Below are 22,622 nucleotides of genomic sequence, written 5' to 3'. Positions count from 1 at the left end.
AGTGTAATCAGTAACCTTGTTCCTTCTCCAACAAAAGTAATAACAGTATAAACCTGACTAATTAGTTGAAGGATTAATCTGGATTATTGATATTCAGTGATATAACCTTTCATTTTAAGACAGTCTCAGAGTACTGAAATCCCTTAAAACCCAAGAGCTTCCGGGGGGCTATGCCCCCCCCCCGGACCCCCTACCAGGGCTTTGCCCTGGACCCACATGGGGACATGCTGCCCCCTTGACCCCCGGCGTATTTTTTCCTCTTTTTTGTAAATCAGCCATTCTCATGCCTGTTCATCTGGTTGGACATTAATCTCCTTTTAATAGTTATTTTACAAAATATGTGCCATGTAAGACCGTTCACTCCCACTTGTATAATTACATAGAACATATCACAACTAGCTGCTTTAAAATTCTCTCCAAATGGTGTGGCAATTTTCAACCCAGCAGGAATGATCCATAGGTGGTCTCTATCAAAGTAGATTGAAGATTTGTATTCCATGCAAAACTAGTTACCATGCGACAGAAAATAAATATTGTAAGGGCTAATGGTCCAAAATTAAAATAATTTCAAAGTGACAGAGTAGCATGTCTTCCACTATATGACTCTAGTTATAACTTTAAAATCTTGTCTGAATCCAATGGCTTAACTTTATAATAGGTCAAACTAGAGTTGTTTTTTTAAATCAAAAACTGATGTCTCTCCCTATGAACATCATTGGAATATGTTGATATAGTCATATGATATGGCATATGACATCTAAGTGTGATATCATCTCAATATGGTGAACATTTGTGTCAAGTTATTTCAGACAGAAAATATAATCAAATAACCTTGACCTTAAATTAAGCTGGTTGTAACATACCCTATGCACATCATCTTGATATGGTGAAAATAGGTGGTTAAGTTATTACTCCTTCAAGAGATATGGAGCAGACATGAGTCATATGACCTTTTGACCTCTGTGCGACATGGGCTGTTCACATTGTCTCAATATGTTGTACATTAGTGGCGAGTGGTTTCAAAATCCTTCAAGCGTTTCAAGAGATATTGAGCCGACACAAAATGTAGTTATATGACTTTTGACCTGTAAGTGTGTCTTTAGCCTTGAACCCAAGCTGATTGTAACATGGACATAATTTAAATATGGTGAATACTTTTCAAAATACTTCAAGCAGTTCAATAGATTAATCTTTTTTCTCTAAGTGTGACCTCAACCCTGAACAGAACAGGTATTAACATGTGCTCTGCACATTGTTTCAATATGGTTGTAACATGCACTCTGCACATTGTTTCAATATGGTTGTAACATGCACTCTGCACATTGTTTCAATATGGTTGTAACATGCACTCTGCACATTGTTTCAATATGGTTGTAACATGCACTCTGCACATTGTTTCAATATGGTTGTAACATGCACTCTGCACATTGTTTCAATATGGTTGTAACATGCACTCTGCACATTGTTTCAATATGGTTGTAACATGCACTCTGCACATTGTTTCAATATGGTTGTAACATGCACTCTGCACATTGTTTCAATATGGTTGTAACATGCACTCTGCACATTGTTTCAATATGGTTGTAACATGCACTCTGCACATTGTCTCAATATGGAAAACATTTGTGGGTAGTTATTTTAAAACCTTTGAAGCAGTTCAAGACATAAGGAGTGGGTTTGCACAATTTGTGACTCACAGACGGACGAACAATTCGGCAAAAACATTCAACTTTCTTGTGAATGAACAAAAATGAGAATATAAAACAATATTTTTCCTTGGAATTTATTTTCTTTGAACCTGCATTATAAACAACCACAGGACATGCAAAAATGATATCAATACTTTTGACGAAGGTGAAGTTATTATCACAGGTGATGATTCTAAAAATAAACAAAAAGATGGATTTAATGTGTAAAACTTAGTTAAAAAGAAAACTAGTTTCCTGCAGAGCATACACAAATGCTCGTCTGTTTTTCAGTCAAACAAGGGGAATTACTTGACAATTATTAAAACCATTATTATGGGCATTGATATACATGAACATATTGTCTCAGTTATCCTGGGCCCTGATTCAAAAAGATATGTAAGTAGATCATCTAACACTGCTTAATAGTGCTCAGAGAACCTATAAAGTTACGGGCAGAAAAATGTGATTACGCCTAGAAATTTCCAGGCTTGAGCCTTTAGATCCAAGGGACCAGGTGTACCAAATATAATTTAAAGGTCTTGAAACTAAGTGTTTGAGTTTTGGCCAAGGTTTCAGATTGTGCACAATGATTCCAGCAATGACACCAAGGCTATGACAATGTCTCAATGTTTTCTTCTTTGAAAAACAGATAAACTTAAAATAATATTAGTAGCATAACTAAAACCTGGTAATGAATATTGAATGAACAAACTAATGACTAATGAAAATAAAACCTGAACTTAACATAATTACAATACAAAATTGAACACAGACAACATCTAAGCTATAAATCACAGTTTTCCAAGTGTCTATTGTATTCATATTCTTCTGGATACAAGACCAATACAGCAATTTTTGTTATATAATACCTTTGCCTACAAATCATGATGCATAATACATTGAAAGGTAACAATCATAATCAAACCATCAATTGTTCCCTCACATTTTTAATGTTAACAAACTTCTCTTTTGCATGCTGGTCAAACAGTTTAACAATGCAATAAACTTCCAGTGAAATACTCTTTTCAAGGAACAGTGTACATGACAGTGACAGACTCTAACTTATATTCCTATTTAGGGAACTCCATTCCATGATGCTGTTAACAGCTCAGTAGTGATTTTCTTCCTTCCTACAACACTAGGGCCGTGTAGTGTTCTGGAAACAAAATCATCTGGAGGGACTTTCCTGCAAACAAAGTCAGAACATGTACACAATTACCAACATGACTTTAATTGGTTAATAGGAAAATAATAAAGTATGCTCTCCTTGACTTACAGTAATATGAACTTGGTCACATTATCTCAATATGATCTTTGTCACATGACAACAAAATAATTGTGGTCACAATATAATCTTGGTCCATTATCTCAATATGATCCTAGTCACATGACTACATTAGTACAATATGATCTTGATCACATGACTACAATATGATCCTAGTCACATGGCAATGTAACCCTTGTCACATGACTACAATATGATCTTGATCACATGACTACAATATGATCTTGGTCACATGACTACAATATGATCCTAGTCACATGGCAATGTAACTCTTGTCACATGACTACAATATGATCTTGATCACATGACAACAATATGATCTTGGTCACATGACAACAATATGATCTTGGTCACATGACTACAATATGATAGTGATCACATGACAACAATATGATAGTGGTCACATGACTACAATATGATCTTGGTCACATGACAACAATATGATCTTGGTCACATGACTACAATATGATAGTGGTCACATGACAACAATATGATAGTGGTCACATGACTACAATATGATGGTGGTCAAATGACTACAATATGATGGTGGTCACATGACAACAATATGATAGTGGTCACATGACAACAATATGATAGTGGTCAAATGACAACAATATGATAGTGGTCACATGACAACAATATGATAGTGGTCACATGACAACAATATGATGGTGGTCACATGACTACAATATGATAGTGGTCACATGACAACAATATGATCTTGGTCACATGACTACAATATGATAGTGGTCACATGACAACAATATGACAGTGGTCACATGACAACAATATGATAGTGGTCACATGACTACAATATGATAGTGGTCACATGACTACAATATGATGGTGGTCACATGAACAACAATATGATCTTGGTCACATGAACAACAATATGATCTTGGTCACATGAACAACAATATGATCTTGGTCACATGACTACAAAATGATCTTGGTCATATGAACAACATTATAATCTTGATCACATGAGTGGTCACATTACTAGATTTTCTTACATGTAGGTGGTATTTTCAATTGTTTTTGTCCCTGTTTATTTTGATTCATAGTGTACATAGCAAAATATCATGATTTATTTTTTTCTTACAAAAAGGTATCAAACATTAAGAAGTAAATACTTGTATATTTGTATGAAAAGAAGAAAATAATTCGATATTTGATACACCGGTAAAGAACTTAATGCAAAACAGTTTTCACTTTTATGAAAATTTAAATAGGTGGACTGTTTTGTCCAGCAATGTTTGATTTTCAGTTTCAATGAGAATTGTTAATTGTTAACTGATCAGATTCTATCCTACTTCAACAAAACACAACATAACAAGTACCCTTGAAGACAGCCTCATTGGAGAGTACATGGACGCTACGTTTGGCTGACTGGGGAACAAACACATGTCTCCTTAGCATTGCACACTCACGAAACCCTGGCTTCCATTCCCTCCTGTAATATACAATTACCAACACAATCAATTACTCAATTAAGTCAATAACTTAAAGCAAGGGAAACAAAATATCTTCATTTAAACATCCTGCAAAGCCTCCAGACAAATGCATCAGTCTAACCAGTAAGATGATAACATGTGTCCAAACAAACAAAAGCACATGAACTACAATTTTAATAGCTATTTGTTCTACAATGTCAAGAATATCTTTAATATGTGTTGATATTGACTTTGGAGTTATGTCAATTATAAACCTGTTACAATCAGTTTTATAAGTGTATACATGCTATCTAATTCATACTTTTTCAAATACAGTTAGCAATAGGGTGAAAAGGCACACATTCAACAAACATGAAATGTTTAAGCTGCTAACAATACAATGTATATCTGATACTAACCCTCTGAGGTCCTTCTCATCAACTAAGGTCAGGTCTTCAATCTCCAGAGTCTCATATACACCTGAAATATGGCCAGTATAGATTGTTATTACCTTCATTAACCTGCACCTGAAATATATTTGATATTAATAAAACATTTACCCTCCAGCTTGAACCTCCTGTGAATTCTTTATAATATTGCACTGACTTAGCCAAGGCGCTTACCCCATATTTTCTATTTACAATATTTTGATATTCGTGCAATGTGTTTGTGCTCTGTTTACATTGTATGTCTCTCCATTAGTGACTGCTTGGCCTCGATCCTTGTGGCTCTAAGCAGGTTTTTGGTTAAATTTTAGACTGATGGGTTTGTACCTGTATCTTCCATTGTTTCATAAATGCATTTCTCTCAGATTCTTGTTTGAATAAGTAGTTTGTCATGTCAATTCTGAGTAAAATTACATGTTGTTATTGGAATCTATAACTTACCTGACTGAATGTTGACCTCAAATGTAAAACTGGTCTGATATAACTTCTCCTGGCCTTTCCTGAAAAAATCCAAACAGCATAGGATTGATTGAGTGTAAAGGTTTTCATCATTTTTATAGATATAATTCATAATTATCCAATAACATAGTATTAAAAAATAAATGGATTCGCTATATATTGTCTCTGGAAACATATGTACCTAGTTTCATTTGAATATCATAACGTTTAAGAAGTTATGCTGACAATACCAAATCTATCACATACTTTTAGCCTCACAACAATCTCATCTTTAATTTTATATGTGAAACTTAATACTTAAGAATTCCTCCATTTAATCTCTAAAACTAAAACGATACACTCTACAAATAGCATGGCTTGTAAGACACATTATGTCTTGGTTAGATTTATCAGCGACGGACAACTTTCTACAAATAAACCGCTTTACCTTTTGTAGATTTTTTTCTGTTTGGTTTCTTCCTTTGCGGATATCAGAGCAAACACTTTGGCCAACACTTCATTCCTATCCATGTAAACCTGTGAAATGCAGAATATAGATTTAAGAATGTTCAATATGTAGCTTAAGGACAAATTTATACTAGTATACTATTATATGTTTGATGCAATCTGCAAAAACCAAGCCACAGGTGAAAATGGCGTACATGCAACGCATGAACTGAATGATTTTTTCCAACACACTGATTTTTGGTAGCATGAAAGTAATTATCTTTTAATGTCAATAAACAAAGAGGTAGTAAAAATTAATCCACTGTCACTCTTAAAAAAATAATTGTTGCAAAAACCTGATTTCTCGTGCCATGTCATTTTCAATTGTTTCTAGGTTTTCGCAAATAGTTTCACGTATTATTATTTACATCTTTGAACATTTCATCAATAATCTTGATCCCAGACAGAACCTTTATAAGCTCTACTTTTGTTTTAATCTGTTTCAATATATCATTTATAAAAAAGTATGAAATACAACGTTACAATGTTGATATATATGTTCAACAAAATATGTTTGAATCAAATCATCTTAATTCATTTTCACATATATCGGAGTCTTATAAAATAATTTAAAAGCTAATCATGGCTTTTTTTTTCACTTAGCTTGACAATTGCCAATCTCAGAAACCAGTTCCCTACTGTTTGTTATAACAAGCTCAAAAGCAATTCTAATTTTATTGATAACATTGACCTTCTCCACTTTATCGACTCACATCTAGAATCTGTAGGTCATAGTTTGTGAATGCTATATAGCGGTGTTCCCAGGGGGCAGAACTACGTATAGCCTCTTCCATGTAGTGCTCGATGTCAAACGTCAGCTGCTTCACACACAACTGCTCCTGTTGACAAATCAGAGTATTACAATTTCATATTCTTCTGCTATTACTTGATGTGGGGACCAGGATGCTTGTTTTCATCAAAGTCAGTTGTTCTGCACTTAACTGTTTCTCTTGAAAAAGCTAATGGTATTATTAAAGGACAAAATCATTGTATATGTTGGCAAATGCAATAAACACTTGACTGCCACAATCAAACTGGTAAAATATAACTAGAGATCATTTTTTTTGGCCGTAGTTACACAATCATGTAGACTATCAGCTCTTTTGTACATGTCCAAACAAGTATGCAGCTACATAATTAATTGACATTGCCTGAATATTATATATAAAACCAACTACAATACATTAAAATCCCTAATTTGAGGCCTTCAACAATTCCCTACCTTGTTTCCATCATTGGAGGGGTCGAGACTTAGACAGAGAGGTCTGTTCTTGGTGCCCCGCACCTCAGCTGGCAACACACTTCTGTACGACAGGTCAAAGTCATCTAGAACACAACATAAATATATATATATATATATAAACAGGTATGTTCAAAACTGAAAAATTACTATATATCATATGATGTTTTATGATAACAAACCAGAAAATTCTAAAATTTACACGAGTCAGAAATAAGAAATATCCTTGTGTTACAATGTCACTTTTATTTTTTAATTTGTAAGACAAATTTTCTTTTTTATACCTCTACAAGAGCTGATTTGGAATTTACATCATTTTTATGGAAGGGTATTGAAGCAAAAATTACATTTTGTGTTTTGTGTATTGCTTTCTGACTTGTACATATTGCCTTATTTGTCATCTAAGCAACAGCAGGGTTAAACAAATATATGGGTCTTCTTGTATGATGCTATGTTCCATTAAGTTTATTTTTAAAGTTGTGATAATCTGTTATAAATAATTTAGAAACATTCTCTGAGTGACCGAAGAGCTCATGTAAGCAAGCACTTTGTCACATGCCACGAGGCAGAATACTCTGATTTTTTTTACATCAGTGGGCTCAAGTTCAGAAAGTTATACGGAACAGGGAAAAAACTCTAAACCAGAAGCAACCTATCACCATTTATAAAGCAAATTTTAGAAATTCATAGAATTGGCTAGTGCAGAGCCACCTGGTGTAATAATATGAAACACTCGTATTATGATGTATTGCATTATGCTTGCTAAATTCGGCTGATGCTTGATGACATACGTCATTCATGTTGAATACTGAGCAAGGAAAGAAAGTCAGTCAGGAAGTTGGCAGTAAGGCTTGAATATAACGATAGCTGAATAAGAATAGTTGAAATGACTGCGATAAATGAATGAATTGATTACAGAACCCCATGTAGATTTTAAAACATACGCATACACATTTATGCATAAGCAAACGATGAATGTTTCTTTGAACCAGCTAATATCCACGAAGGAACTTTGTCAAAGCTAGCAATACAGATGCCCAAATAAGGAATCAGGGATGCAATAAAGGAACATGTACAAGTAAGATAGCAAAATGTGCTAGTCAGAATAAAAAATGTAAATTTTGCTTCAATACCTTTCAATAAATTTGACAATGTTTTCAGTCTTAACAAACCTTCAATGACTAGTGTTGAGTCTACAGCGGTGTCTCCATGGTATGAGAACTTTCTCCAAGAGTGTGTAATGGTGCGAGCGTCATTCACCTGCACTATCACACTGTCTGCACTGCTGCTCGTGCCTCCATAACTGTTCTCACTGTTACTTGGAGAGAAAAATGAGCGCTGCACATTTAGGATCCCGCGATTGGACAGGACCTGTTCAAATGTCAATTTTGGGCTCTCGCCCACTGAAAGACAATTCAAGGCTTGACTATTGTTGAGCAATGGACTAGTTTTGCTAACACCAAATGCAAGTTGGCGCTGTATGTGAACACTTGGGGATATCACAAGGTTGTGTGGGTGGGTATGAAGGTCAGGTCCACTAGGAGACTTGGCCTTTAGTGTGACCTTGGGCACACTGGTCGGGCACATGAAGCTATAGCTGTTGTCCTCACTATCATCAGAGTCAAAATTGTACAAGTCTTTTGTGTGAATCTCTGACGATGGCGTCCGCACTCGTCTCGGTGAGGGCATCTGGGAGGACACACTCTGACTTCCTGCGCTGTTTAACTGAGGTAGATTTATGCCTTCAAACCACTTCTCTGAAGCAGATACAACACTCTTTTGATTTTGAGACAGATTGCTTTTAGGGGACTTAGGTGGGCTTTTGATTCTTTCCAATTTCATGTCTTGGGCATTATATGAGGTGTTTTCTTTTTGAGATTCTGTGTCCAATCTCGAAGTCCATGTTGGATCCACATTTTCAGCAGGTTCGCTCTTAGAGCTAGTGGGCTGTGGATCTGATGTTGGACTCTCAAGTGTCAAAGGCACTATATTCAAAGCACCGGCACTCCACACAAACTCCTTGTTAGGCTCTGGCGAAGTACAAACCGTCTCCTTATTTTTGTCAGTAACAAGACTTTCCTTAACCTTTAATACTGATGAATCGTTGAATGGTCCCTTGGGTTTGGAATCTATCCCATCCATGTCAACATGCAAGGAAACTATAGAATCACCTGTGTTGAGGATCACTTGACCGTTACACTTTAATTGGACCCGGGGAAAAAATACTGGGAATGGTGGCGTGAGCTCATATTTGGTATGTAGACAGAAACTGTGCTTCAGACATAGAGCCCTCTCATCTGCACCTGAAAGTGATATATAGACACAAAATAAACACTAGTTCACTTCATGTGACCATGTGTACAAATTTTAGAACAATACGTTATAAACTGTTGAAGTGTTTTGCCGCACAAACTTTCTGCACCAGATGGACCGACCGTATGGTGACTCCAATATATCATATTGATACTGAGATCCTAATATCAACTCATGTTTATTATGTAGATTAATTTTCATGAGCACTGGCTTAGTGGTATAAATCCAATCAAATATACGTATAAATCCAATCAAATATACCATTTTCTATCTGGTATTTCTTGAGCAGATTTGTGTTATAAAATTTGATGTTTGTAGCTATGTGTTTGATGCCATTACCTGTGTGTAGGTCAGAGCATGCCCTGCAGGGTGCCAGGGAGGGGATGGCAGTCACAGTCAGGTAACACTGGCAACTTTCCTGTTCTCGGCCAGGGAAACTGGAGTACGAAACGCTTTAAATGAGTTCAAAAATCCAATGCATGTACCTATACAGTGTACAACCACCAGACCATTGTAGTTTTCAGGTCAATGGTGTAGCCATAGTTTAATGTAATAGTATTTGAACTGCATATGAACACCCTATGTAAGACACAGAATGGAACACAGTAACGTTTTCTTTTAATTGAAGGTACAATGTAACCAACCGCCATGTCCAGCCTTTAAGGCAAGTATACAGTCATGTACTACACATAGAATGATATTAACAATTAAATTGTTAACTCTTCTATTGATATGAAAAAACAAATATTTTATAGAGTTCATTTTATTTATCAGTTTTGATTCCTGCTTTACTTACAAGTATGGTTTAACCAGTTTATAGAAGAAGCAATGATGGAAACAATGAACCTTGTATAACACAAAAGATTCAACAGATCCATAACTTGATAATGAAACAATTAACAAAGAAACAGAAAAAATAACTATGAACAGAATGAAAAGAGAAGGAAATCAATGAAAGTCATACCAGTACGGTTCATCTTCATTCAGGCAACTTTATCACATGTTGAACAAATTATTGCTTTTATATATGAGCCGCGACACATGATTTTGGGCTGCCAGACAAATAGTTGCTGTACTTGTTATATATAACATATTTAAATTGAGTGACATTTCAGAATAAATTTCTGAAAAATATATGATGATATCTTTAAAATTGTTAACAAGCATAACCATATGGTGCATATTTTGCTAAATATGACTGTGCCCACATTATGTCACAATGAAATCACGGTATTGAAATCATACACATAAATTCTGTACCATCTTTTCAGATGACTTTCAAATTTTGATTTCATTCTTACAAAGGATCATTATAAAACATGAATCTAGTAGTTATTGATGATCTATTATCCCATTTTTAAGCAATAATTCCATTTCAAAGGACAACATACATTTTACCCAAATAAATCATACTAAGAAACTTGAGTTATGTATTTGTTATAATCTTTTGAGAAAAATATGCTTCAAATAACTTTACTTTCAAAGACAGAAGTTCTGAACTTATTGTAGCACATGTAAAAAATATTTGGGCTGTTTTGACAAATCATTAGTTCTTTTGTGTAACAAATGCCCACAATCATGGGTCACCGCTCATATAATTGCTTGTTTGACTCTGCATTGTTTATAACACTACCATAAAAAAATATTGAAATGTCAAACTTCATGTAACTTACAATTAAAAAGTAATGTTAACTTAACAATTTTTCTTTTTTCAATTGTTTATTTTAGAGTCACCAAGCGCTAGAGATAACAAACAATTATAACTCTTTGTAAAAAATAAAAAAATTATGCAGTAGATTATTATTTAGCTAACTTGTACATGTAGAGAATTTGAAGATTTTTTTCTTTGTTGACAGAGCTTTTTGTTGGATTTACCTGTGTCCAAACACGACAACCTGAGTCCTATCCTCTGGCCACTCACAGAAGAGGATATAGAGGTCACACAGTATCTCCTGCTCTCCGAATAGCTGCACCTCAGACACCTGCATATAGAGAAAATACTAGCTCAATACCGTGCTCTATAATTTTAAGCTTATTACAATGTATTGGTAATTTACTACTTCAGAGTGTTTAACATGCAAAATTTACCAGTATATTTTTTGAAGTTTGTATGTACATGTTCTGTGTACGTACATGCTCTATGTTTTTCCTTTAATTACTAATGTTATATTACATCACATAAATTACATGTACATTGTGTGCTTTTAACATAGCTTGTAAGCTACAATGTGTGCTTAAACATAGCCAGTAAGCTACATTGTGTGCTTTTAACATAGCTTGTAAGCTACAATGTGTGCTTAAACATAGCCAGTAAGCTACATTGTGTGCTTTTAACATAGCTTGTAAGCTACAATGTGTGCTTAAACATAGCCAGTAAGCTACATTGTGTGCTTAAACATAGCCAGTAAGCTACATTGTGTGCTTAAAACATTGCCCATAGGCTACATTGTGTATTATGTGCTTTAAGCTACACAGTCATGGTGTGCTGAAACATAGCCAGTGTAACTAAATTGTATATTATAAGCTACATTGTTTGCTTAAAACATTGCCCATAGGCTACATTGTGTATTATGTGCTTTAAGCTACACAGTCATGGTGTGCTGAAACATAGCAAGTATAATGTGTGTTATAAGCTACAATGTTATCTGAAACATAGCCAGTAAGCTACATTGTGTGCTTTAAGCTACACTGCATACTGAAAACATACCCTGTAAGCTACATTTTGTGCATTAAACTACACTGTGTGTTGGAAACATAGCCAAGAGGCTACACTGTGTGCTAAAAACATAGCCAGTAGGCTACACTGTGTGCATTTAGGTGCATTGTGTGCTCAACTTTATTGACTTCTTAAAACCTTTTTGTCTAGCTTAATATTCAAAATTTATCTTTTCCATAGCCATTTTCAAGCCAATAGTTAAGCAAGCAGTCAGGTGTGTTGAACTAATTCTCATTTCAATAACTTAACAACTTGAAGCTACTGGTATTTCCTGCATCTTGACACAATTAATTTGTTTAAAAATAATAATCATGAGCTGTATCATATACTTACGCAATCAAAATAGCAATTAAATCAAATATAACACAAATTTATCATAAATGTCACCTTAACAAGAGGCCTGTTGGGCACAAACCACCACCACTGAAGTTTGTACATGTAGTAGGGCAGACCAGTCCGCTCCTCTGCATCCATCTGACATGTGTACGATACCACAAACTGACCACACTTGGTAAATCCAAGGAATACATACCTGAAAAATTTAAATGGTTATTCCTTCAATGCAAGTGAGCAACCAAAAGTAGAATATCTTATACACATGTATACAAGAACTTTTTTTCGTTTTAAAATCAAAAGTCTTTTCACTAAACAACATAAGCATACTTCTCCATTATTATAGTCCATACTTCTTATATATTGTAAACACAATCAGGAGTTTCATTTTGCTTGAAAGTAGCTGGATATTTGCTAAGAGCAGGTTGAGATTTGGATGACCTCCCATATCAGGATTCAGAGGAGCAGCAAAATAGTAGCCGGGTGAGCCGACACTAATTTGTGGGAGCTTTATCCTGCTAGCTGGACATTTTTAAGTCCCTGACACTAGGATCAAAGTCAAACATTTAAGTTCAACAATAGAAAATACAACAGGGAAACAATATGCTACAAAAACCTACCCTTCAGCTTCAAGAACTGCTGCAGGAATTAGTGATGACAGCCTGTAGCAAAGTCGTTTGGGGATTTTCTTGAACAACCTTTGTGGTCTTGCCTTTCTGTGACATCTGTCTGAACCATGAATCTGAAGAGAGATAAAAAAATAACATACAGCACCATGACTTTTTGCACCTGTTTTCATATCCATTATCAAGCTATATTTTCAGTGCCAGAAAATATATATATTCCCAAGTTATATATAAACAAGAGCGGTCACAGACAGCTATATCCCCCGCCTCATGGGGGCATTTTTTGTAATGAAAGCCAATCAATGGTAAGGGTAGTAAGAAATCAGGAACATAAGAAATGCGTAAAATTAAGAAAGGGCAAAAACTCTTTCAAAATAGGTCAAATTGCAAAAGCCTGACAATATGCGCTGCGTCACTATATAGTCATAAACGTCAAATTGCAAAAGCCTGACAATATGCACTGCGTCACTATATAGTCATAAACGTAAGAGGAGTTGTGAAGAAACCAATTTTAAATGTAAAATAAAGAAAGAGCAATAACTCTTTCAAACATGGTCGAATCACAAAAGCAAGACAATATGCGCTGCGTCACTATTTAGTTAGAAATTGCATGAAAAATGTAAGAGGAGTTGCGAAGAATCCGATTTTAAATGTAAAAAAAGGACAATAACTCTTCCAAAAATGGCTGAATCGCGAAAGCCCTACAATATGCGCTGCGTCACTATAAAGCCATCAATCTGTGAAAGTCTGGTAGAAATCACATGAAAAACGTAAGAGCAGTTGCGAAGAAACCAATTTTAAATGTAAAATAAACAAAGGGCTATAACTCTTTCAAAAATGGTTGAATCGCAAAAGCCAGACAATATGCACTGCGTCACTATATGATCATCAATCTGTGAAAGTTTGGTAGAAACCGCATGAAAAACGTAAGAGCAGTTGCGAAGAAACCAATTTTAAATGTAAAAAAAGCAAAGGGCAATTACTCTTTCAAAAATGGTCAAAATGCATAAGCCAGACAATATGTGCTGCTTCACTTTATGATCATCAATCTGTGAAAGTTTGGTAGAAATTGCATGAAAAACGTAAGAGGAGTGGCGAAGAAACCAATTTTATATGTAAAATAAGCAAATGGCAATAACTGTCAAAAAATGCTGGAATCGGGAAAGCCCGACAATATGCGCTGCTTCACTTTATGATCATCAATCTGTGAAAATTTGGTAGAAATCGCATGAAAAACATAAGAGGAGTTGCGAAGAAACCAATTTTAAATGTAAAATAAGCAAAGGGCAATAACTCTTTCAAAAACGGTCAAATCAGGAAAGCCCGACAATATGCGCTGCTTCACTTTATGATCATCAATCTGTGAAAGTTTGGTAGAAATCGTATGAGAAATGTAAGAGGAGATGCAAAGAAATGAATGTGGGACGAATGGACGCACGCACACACGGAATCAAGCCTACCATTACTATATCCCCTCGCCTTTTCAAGGCGGGGGATAACAAGAGCTGTCACAGTATGTGATGAACGCCCCTGAATGTGACAATGACCTATGAACAAGGTCAGCAAATGAAAAGCTGATCTTGCCTTTACGTGTCAAATACATATGGCAAGTTATTTTAAATTGCCACTGAAAATACCACCCATATGTGACAACCTATGTCCTTATATGCAGCATTCCATTGTGAATAAACACCTAAGTGTGACCTTGACCTTAGAGGTAGGGACACGGGACTTGCACGCGACACGTCGTGTTGGTATGTCAAACACATGTGGCAAGTTATTTTAAAATCTGTCCATACAAGAGAAAGTTACAGCCCGGACACGACAACCTATACTCTGTGTCCTTATATGCAGCATTCCAATGATATGTCAAACACATGTGGCAAGCCATTTAAAAATCTGTCCATACAAGAGAAAGTTACAGCCCAGACACAACAACCTATACTCTATGTCCTTATATATGCAGCATTCCACTGTGAATAACACTAAGTGTGACCTTGACCTTAGAGGTAGGGACACAGGTCTTGCACACGACACATCGTCATGGTATGTGGAACACATATGGCAAGTTATTTTAAAATCTGTCCATACAAGAGAAAGTAACAGCCCAGACACGACAACCTATACTCTGTGTCCTTATATGCAGCATTCCACTGTGAATAACACTAAGTGCTACCTTGACCTTAGAGGTAGGGACATGGGATTTGCACGTGACACGTCATCTCGGTATGTCGAACACATTTTAAAGTTATTTTAAAATATGTACATACAAGGGAAAGTTACAGCCCGGACACGACAGCCTATACTCTATGTACTTATATGCAGCATTCCATTGTGAATAAACACTAAGTGTGACCTTGACCTTAGAGGTAGGGACACAGGTCTTGCACGCGACATGTTGTCTTGGTATGTCAAACACCTGTGGAAGTTATTTTAAAATATGTCCACACAAGAGAAAGTTACAGGCCGGACACGACTTATTGAGCCGGACACACGGACGGACGGAAGGACGGTGCCATTTTAATATGCCTACCTTTGGGGGGCATAAAAATTCAAATTAATGAATTTTAAGAAAGAGTACCGTATTATATCATGCATAGGACGCACTTTTTTACCCCCAATTATCGTCTTAAAAATTGCCTGCGTCCTTTCTATGCTATTAGAATTTCATCTGTTTTTTTCCAAGTCCATTTCAGGTCGAAAATATCGGACCGGGGAAGAACGCCGTAATAGTAAGTATCTGTACTGCGTCACCGAAGAGAACAACTGACATAGGTAAAATCACGCAAGTTAACACACGCAGAAATATATTGAATGTTTACTTTAAAATGATTTATTGAGAAATAAATTGAAAACAAACACGAGTGTTTACTTTTTTACAAAAGGGACGCTACTGACAAAAACTCGATGTGAGTCAGCACTTTAACTGGATTGAGTTATAACGGCAACGGAAAATCGGGAAAGGAGGTATTTATCAATTAATCGTTGTTCATGATTTTAATGTTTCGATATTTTACAAAACATTTTGTTGTATGTTACTGTTTTAAAAAAATAATAAAGGAATGTGCATAACGCAAAGTAGCATTATTGTCACTATGAAATCTTTTCAAATGTGCGAAGGTGTGAAAAACACCCGCTGTCTGTCATTAGAAAAACATCAATAGAACGAACTATTGCGATGGTAATACCGTATTGTTGTTTGTTCGCACTTTACCCGAGGTGCCTTCTGCTGGCAACGCTAATTACCGACACGCAATAATTATGCTGACATGCTTTAATCCGCGCAGCGACAAGCCTTATCAAAACAATCATTAGTTTTGACATTACACAGTTTTGCAACGGTTGACTGTCATTCAGAAGGCATGTCGGGAGATGCAACGGTTGCAACGATTGACTGTCAGTCAGAACTAGTCTATTACAGCATTTGTACAAGTCTTATATTATGCGTGAATGTTCGCAAAATGTCAAGACATATATCATTGTTGTGTACGCTTAATTACCGAAATACGACGATATTTATCGAAATACACAAGACACTTATCGAAATATGCCTTATATACAATTTTTGTTTGTGTTTTTACTTCAATATATATTATAAATACTTTCCCAACCTCAATTTTTCGGCTCCGATTTTGACATTTTTCCGCTGCGTCCTATCTTATATATTAAGGGGTTTTACCCGTTTTCTCGACATTTTTTTTGCCTGCGTCCTATCTATGCTAGCGTCCTATACATGATATAATACGGTAGTCTATTTAAGTCCAAACTTAACCACATTCGTGACTTTTTCTCTAATCGGCAGCTGTACACGTAAGAAATTTGTTGAAATACGTTGACTCCATCTATAAAATTTGTCAAGTTCATAATATGTTAGATGTAATTTGCTCCAGGGCGAATTGAAGTTTTCAAATTTGGAAAAGCTGCAAAACTTCAATCAATTTGAGCTGTGACTTTGGGCTTTCAAACATACTGGTAGGGGAGTAGATCTTGAACAGGAATAGATCTCGGACAGAAGTAGATCATGGTTATTGTTAGATTAAAAAGAAATATATAGCAAGTGCCAGTTGAAAATCAATGAGGTATTTGTGATGTATCATCTGTACAGGAAAATGGTTTAAGTCTTTAAGTATTTTGGTGTTGTTTTTATTGTTTAATATATTGAAATATTAAACAGAACAACTGAACAAATGGATTTAATGACATCAATTTAAGGAAACGTCCCAAAACTTTTAAAACTACTGTCAAACTAGAATTTGACTAGATATTTCACAAAATACCAACAAAAACAAAACAAAATGAAGCAATAACCCTGTTGGAAATGGCCAATATTCATTTTGTGCAAAAAAAAACCTGTTTATATGACCAGATTAACCCTTGGGCAAATATGTGCATATACAAGTAAATACCCACTGGGGCAATTTTCTGTAGATGGAGTCAATTTACCCAAGTGTGTGTCTGTTTGTGATGGGGGGAGATCTTTTTGTGTATTTTTGGTTAAAGCCCCAACACCTGAGCCAGAGGCATAAAAGAAATTACTTTGGCTACGAAAAATTCTGTTAAAAAGCCTGACAGGTGCTTAAATCGTTGGGCTTCTTGATTGAATAAATGGTCAGGTCTATGTTTACCTCAACACAGTTTACTTACTTGTGTATAATTTCTTATCATTGTTCTAAATACAAAAACTATTTTGCTTTAAAATTTTCCAATCAGTAAAATATGAACAGCTTTCCCTTAAAGTTGTCTTAAGTTTTCATTGTAAATCAATAATTGAATTAGAGGGCACAGGACTTATATATTTGTTTTCCAAGTCATTTAAAATTATAGCTTTATCAATATGATTTATGTATTTACCTTACAAAACCTTGGGCTTTTCAATTCTCATATAAACATGTCCAAATAATACCCAAGGGGCAAATGTTTTTCATATAAAATGGGTAAAAGTGTTTGACAAAGTAGTTGGTTACTATGGAAACATGCAGGTTTACATTCAGTATTTTAGGAAAATGACCAACACATTTAATAAGTTTTAGTATATCATGTGAAGATTGGTATATAAATGACTTTATTAGAGTGTAAACCTAGCAAACAATGCAATCATTAGAAAAATTACCATAACTCCAATATTTTATAATTCAATGGCACACTTCTCAATCACTGCTGTTCTTATTTGGCCCAAAATGTAACCTTGTCAAGATATACATAATAATTATGGTCATACCTGTACTGATTCAACATCCTAATAAATAATGTGATGTAAAGTTTTGGAGATTATCGAACTCAGAAATCATTGATTTACATCACAGAGATCAGGATGAAATATTAGCTGTCATGATTTATTGCACTACATATTTACACTCCAAGGATTGATATTTCAGCAGTCTCAGGTCTTTTGAAAGGGAAAAGTAGCTAATATTTAATAATTTCCTCATTCGCAGGAGACTGAAAAGCTTGTTCTTATAACTTTAAATTTCGACATATTTGGGACACAAATTTTCCCCTTATTTCAATTTGTTTTTTTCCAAAAATGGGCAGTAAAAACCCTGATATTAAATCTGGCATTCTTTTTAAAATAGAGGGCACATAACTTAAAGCATACTGGTCCAACTTGCCCCATTATCATGCATTTCTGAGAAATCAGGAGCAAGTATTTCATTTGTATTTCACTGATAAATCTCTTTAAACCAGATTTAAAAGCATAGAACAAACTATGATCATAAATATTCTTTTAAAAAAATATTAGGATTGGTTAAGAATTACAGATGCTATGTAGTGTAATGAAGGTGAAATATGGCACTTGTTCATAAATCAGGGGCAATAACTAAAGACATACATGTGATAATGTCCCGGACGTCCGGGATTGTCCCGGAAATCGTATCTCTGTCACGAAGTCACGGAGGGTGCATGTTTGTCCCGGAAAGTCATAAAAAAAAAAACGAAAAAAAAAATCTCGGAATCGGAATCTTAATTTTACCAATGTAAGTCAGCTATTTTGCCTGTCCGGGACACTGGTCGTAAAACACAGGACATGTTGACACTAATCCGTTAATTGGTACGTGTGTCGTCGAGGTCATTATCAATCACCCGATAATTGATCTATCGGCCTATTGTTGTGCTTAACGAGTGGGTGAGGGTTCTTGTATACAAATTCATTGTTTTCATATGAATTTGTTTGGTCTTATGAATGATAGCTTTTATTGATGAATTGATATTTTTCACACATTTTACCGACAAACGAGCGTGAAGGTAAGTTCAAAGAAAGTGACAAAATGAGTAAAAAAACAAAATTAAAACACGGACAACATCCCATATTCCTTTCAAATTTCAAAGTTGATACGTCGTTATACTTTAAACAACTTATTTTGTAACGCATGTTCTCAAAAACACGGGAAAACAGGTGCCTGTATAGTTGTTTATTTCCTGTTTTGATGAAAACGAAAGTAGACTGCATATCCTCCTGGTTAGCACTTCATTTAAAGCCTGGGAAAATATCTGGTGGTTTTATTTTTTCAAGAAAACGCAGAAAAAACACAACCATGTCAAGTAAAAAATATGTCTTGGCAGTCAAAATAGGTACATTTTCCCAACGTTAAAAACGACTAAAATAGCCCCAGATATGCTCTAGAATGCACCACAGACGTTCCCTATTTAAAAAAAATTCCGGGGGGGCATGCCCCCGAACCCACCTAGTGTGCGTTGACATTACGACGAGTGTCCCGGAATCGTCCCAAGAAATGATCACATGTATGCTAAAGACCTTGGAAGATTTGGCATGAAATCTAACTGGGCGGAGATCTTATGCATGATACTGTCTAAATATGATTAGGATTCAGGGCTTTTTCTATAGTACCCACGGGTCCTACTATCGGACCCATTCCCAAAGCAAAATATAAGATATTTTTCCCAATCTTCAGAAAAAAATCCCAATGAAAAATAATTTTTTTTTTTTTACCTGTACTGGTTCATTTTTAACATCCTAATAAATTATGTGATGTAAAGTTTTTTTGATAATTGAACTCGGAAATCATTGGTTTTCATCACCTTCAGAGATCAGTATGAAATATTAGCTGTCATGATTTATTGCTATAGATCTATATTTACACCCCAAGGATTGATATTTTTGGGGTCTTTTAAAGGGAAAATAAAATAATATTAAATCATTTCCTAATTCGCTGGAGATTAGACAGCTTTTCCTTTTAACTGTAAAATTTCCCAATTTTGGCACTTTCACGACGCAAAATGAGCAGAAAAAGCCCTGCGGATTGGTGAATAAATTAAGCTGAGTGGTAACAATGTTAAATATGGCATTTATTTATATCAAAGGCATTATTTATTGACCTACTGGAAAGAATAAGTACATAATCAAACTTGGCCTAGATCTTGGGGCAATATATATATTGTGTCCAAGTTTTAAAAACATTGGTTCATAAATGTGGATACTACAGAAGCCAACATATTAACTAATGCAGGGTTCCACACTTAAGGTAGTCCGGGAATACAATTTTTTTTTTGTTAGACTACAAGAAATTTTATGTCAATAGTCTGTCTGACTACTAGAAAATTTAAAGTAAGTATCACATCAATTATTTGAGCATAAAATCTTCATTACACTTTATAGTGCGTTAAACATGTTTAATAGCCAAATATCACTGATTAACACTCATTCCAAAGCTTGCCAAAGATGGCCGAGCAGCTACGGACAATGTGGACCATTTATCGAATTTTGAATGCATTTTTTAAAAGCCTACTGATCAATATTTAAACCAGTCTATGGTTTGTCTATCTTTAGAAGGGGGAAAACTATCTTCGAATTTATAAACAAACTAGACAGGTTTGAAGATTTTCAACTCTTGACTGACTGTTACAATATAAATTAACGCCAATCTGTTTACAAACAGTATAATGCATCGCTTTTAGGTCTCACTGAACCAATGTTAGTGTGTAACCCTGAATTGTGGATGGAGGAGTGTTAAATGACGGACACAAAAGGCCAAATGTTATAAAAGCTCACCTTGGACTATTTTGTGGTCAGGTTAGAGAGCTCTCTAATAAAAATTGAGAATTTTGATTCAACACTTGGGGAAAAAAACCCATACCTTTTTTTAATTGAGAACATACCCAGTAATCGGCTATAAAAATCGCTATCACAATATCTGACATTAAGGATTAAGTAATTGTAATAAATTTAAAGAAAATGATGCTACAATGTCTTTCTTAATTCTATTCAAGGAATAATGCACCAGTCATTTGTAAACACTGCCCCCCAGGTCCGGGGAATAGCAGGAACTTTGACTTTCGGCCCAGCCAACCCCGGCTAAAATCCCCGCCCTGCGGGCACGAACAAATGGTAAAATCCCCGCCAAATGCCCCCGCACCCCAGGGACCTTAGGTAAGGCCCATTCCCCGCTATATTTAAAGCGAAGACAAAACCACCGCATTCACCCGGCACTGCGTGGCCACCTGAAAGGTAAAAACACGGCCCATTTCCCGGTATTCCTCCGGACCTGGGGCGGAGGGGGGGGGGGGGGGGGGCCGTTGTAACAATTGACTGGTGCATAATTAAAGCACATAAAAAATCATATTATGGAATATGTGAAATTTTAATGAGAGTGAATGCCAATGCTCGACTGGGTTTTTTTGCAGCCAAAGAAGGGGCATAACTCAACAATAGTGAAGCCAGAGTAATGCCTTGTGGGCCTTGCTATACTGTATACATGGGCATATTATTCTGGTAACATGTTAACTGAGTTGCATTTAAATACAATACATGGTTTTTGAGCTATGACAAAGGCTATCACATCAAATCTTCTTTTGTCTTTCGAAAAACAGACTATTTAGCCCCTAATATATACTGTATTTAAATTTGTATTCATCTTTAAATACACAAACAAGTTGATTTGTTTATTTCATGCATTACAATAATCTAGCCAGACTATTTTTCACGTATTTTTATATGGTCTTCATGTTCTTTTAAAAAGGATGTCATTCATAGATTTCAGTTTATTTTAATTTTTGAATAATTTTATTTTAGATTGAGTTTCCTCCCTTCATTCAATTTTGTAAACAAAAACAATCCGCATTTAACAAAAAATGGGATCGTAACACAAATGAACCTATGAAACTGATTAAACAAATTTTCATGGAGATGCTTATAAATGCACAGTTAAGTCAACGTACCTCACGGTTGAAAATTTTGTTGAGAAAATTGGTATCACTTTCAACTGTCGTCTTCTCTGAAGAAGCCATCGTTAATTAGAGTTGCTGTTCATGAAGTATTATCGACTAAACAAATCGTTGCCAGAGTATCGAACTTTCTGTACGTCATCATCATCATCATCATCATCTTCGTCGTCATCATCATCACCACCAGCAGTAGCAGCAACAGCACCCGTAGCATCAGTAGCAGCTGCTGCCCTTATAAAATCATCATCATCATCATTATCATCATCATCATCATCATCATCATCATCATCATCATCATCATCATCATCATCACCATCATCATCATCGTCATCATCATCACAACCAGCAGTAGCAACAGCACCCGTAGCATCAGTAGCAGCTGCTGCACTTATAAAATCATCATCATCATCATCATCA

At 35.4% G+C, this 22,622-nt stretch overlaps 1 protein-coding gene across 1 annotated transcript; it reads right to left on the bottom strand.

Moving 5' to 3' along the window:
- Positions 1–1,766: 1,766 nt before the first annotated feature.
- On the bottom strand, positions 1,767–22,338 carry LOC128207354 (DDB1- and CUL4-associated factor 15-like). The gene is made up of 13 exons (XM_052910230.1): positions 22,200–22,338; positions 13,020–13,141; positions 12,454–12,598; positions 11,226–11,332; positions 9,690–9,787; positions 8,210–9,340; positions 7,020–7,123; positions 6,511–6,636; positions 5,739–5,827; positions 5,294–5,352; positions 4,826–4,886; positions 4,314–4,426; positions 1,767–2,874 (listed from the first exon to the last, which is right to left on the bottom strand). Exons 1-13 carry the CDS (start codon positions 22,266–22,268, stop codon positions 2,819–2,821), a joined length of 2,280 nt encoding a protein of 759 aa, XP_052766190.1. The 5' UTR covers positions 22,269–22,338; the 3' UTR covers positions 1,767–2,818.
- Between the last annotated feature and the right edge of the window lie 284 nt (positions 22,339–22,622).

This window comes from Mya arenaria, chromosome 11 (genome assembly GCF_026914265.1).
Source record: "Mya arenaria isolate MELC-2E11 chromosome 11, ASM2691426v1".
NCBI classification, from domain to species: domain Eukaryota; kingdom Metazoa; phylum Mollusca; class Bivalvia; order Myida; family Myidae; genus Mya; species Mya arenaria.
The sequence above is the reverse complement of the archived record's forward strand: the minus strand, read 5'-3'. Positions and strand labels throughout refer to the sequence as shown.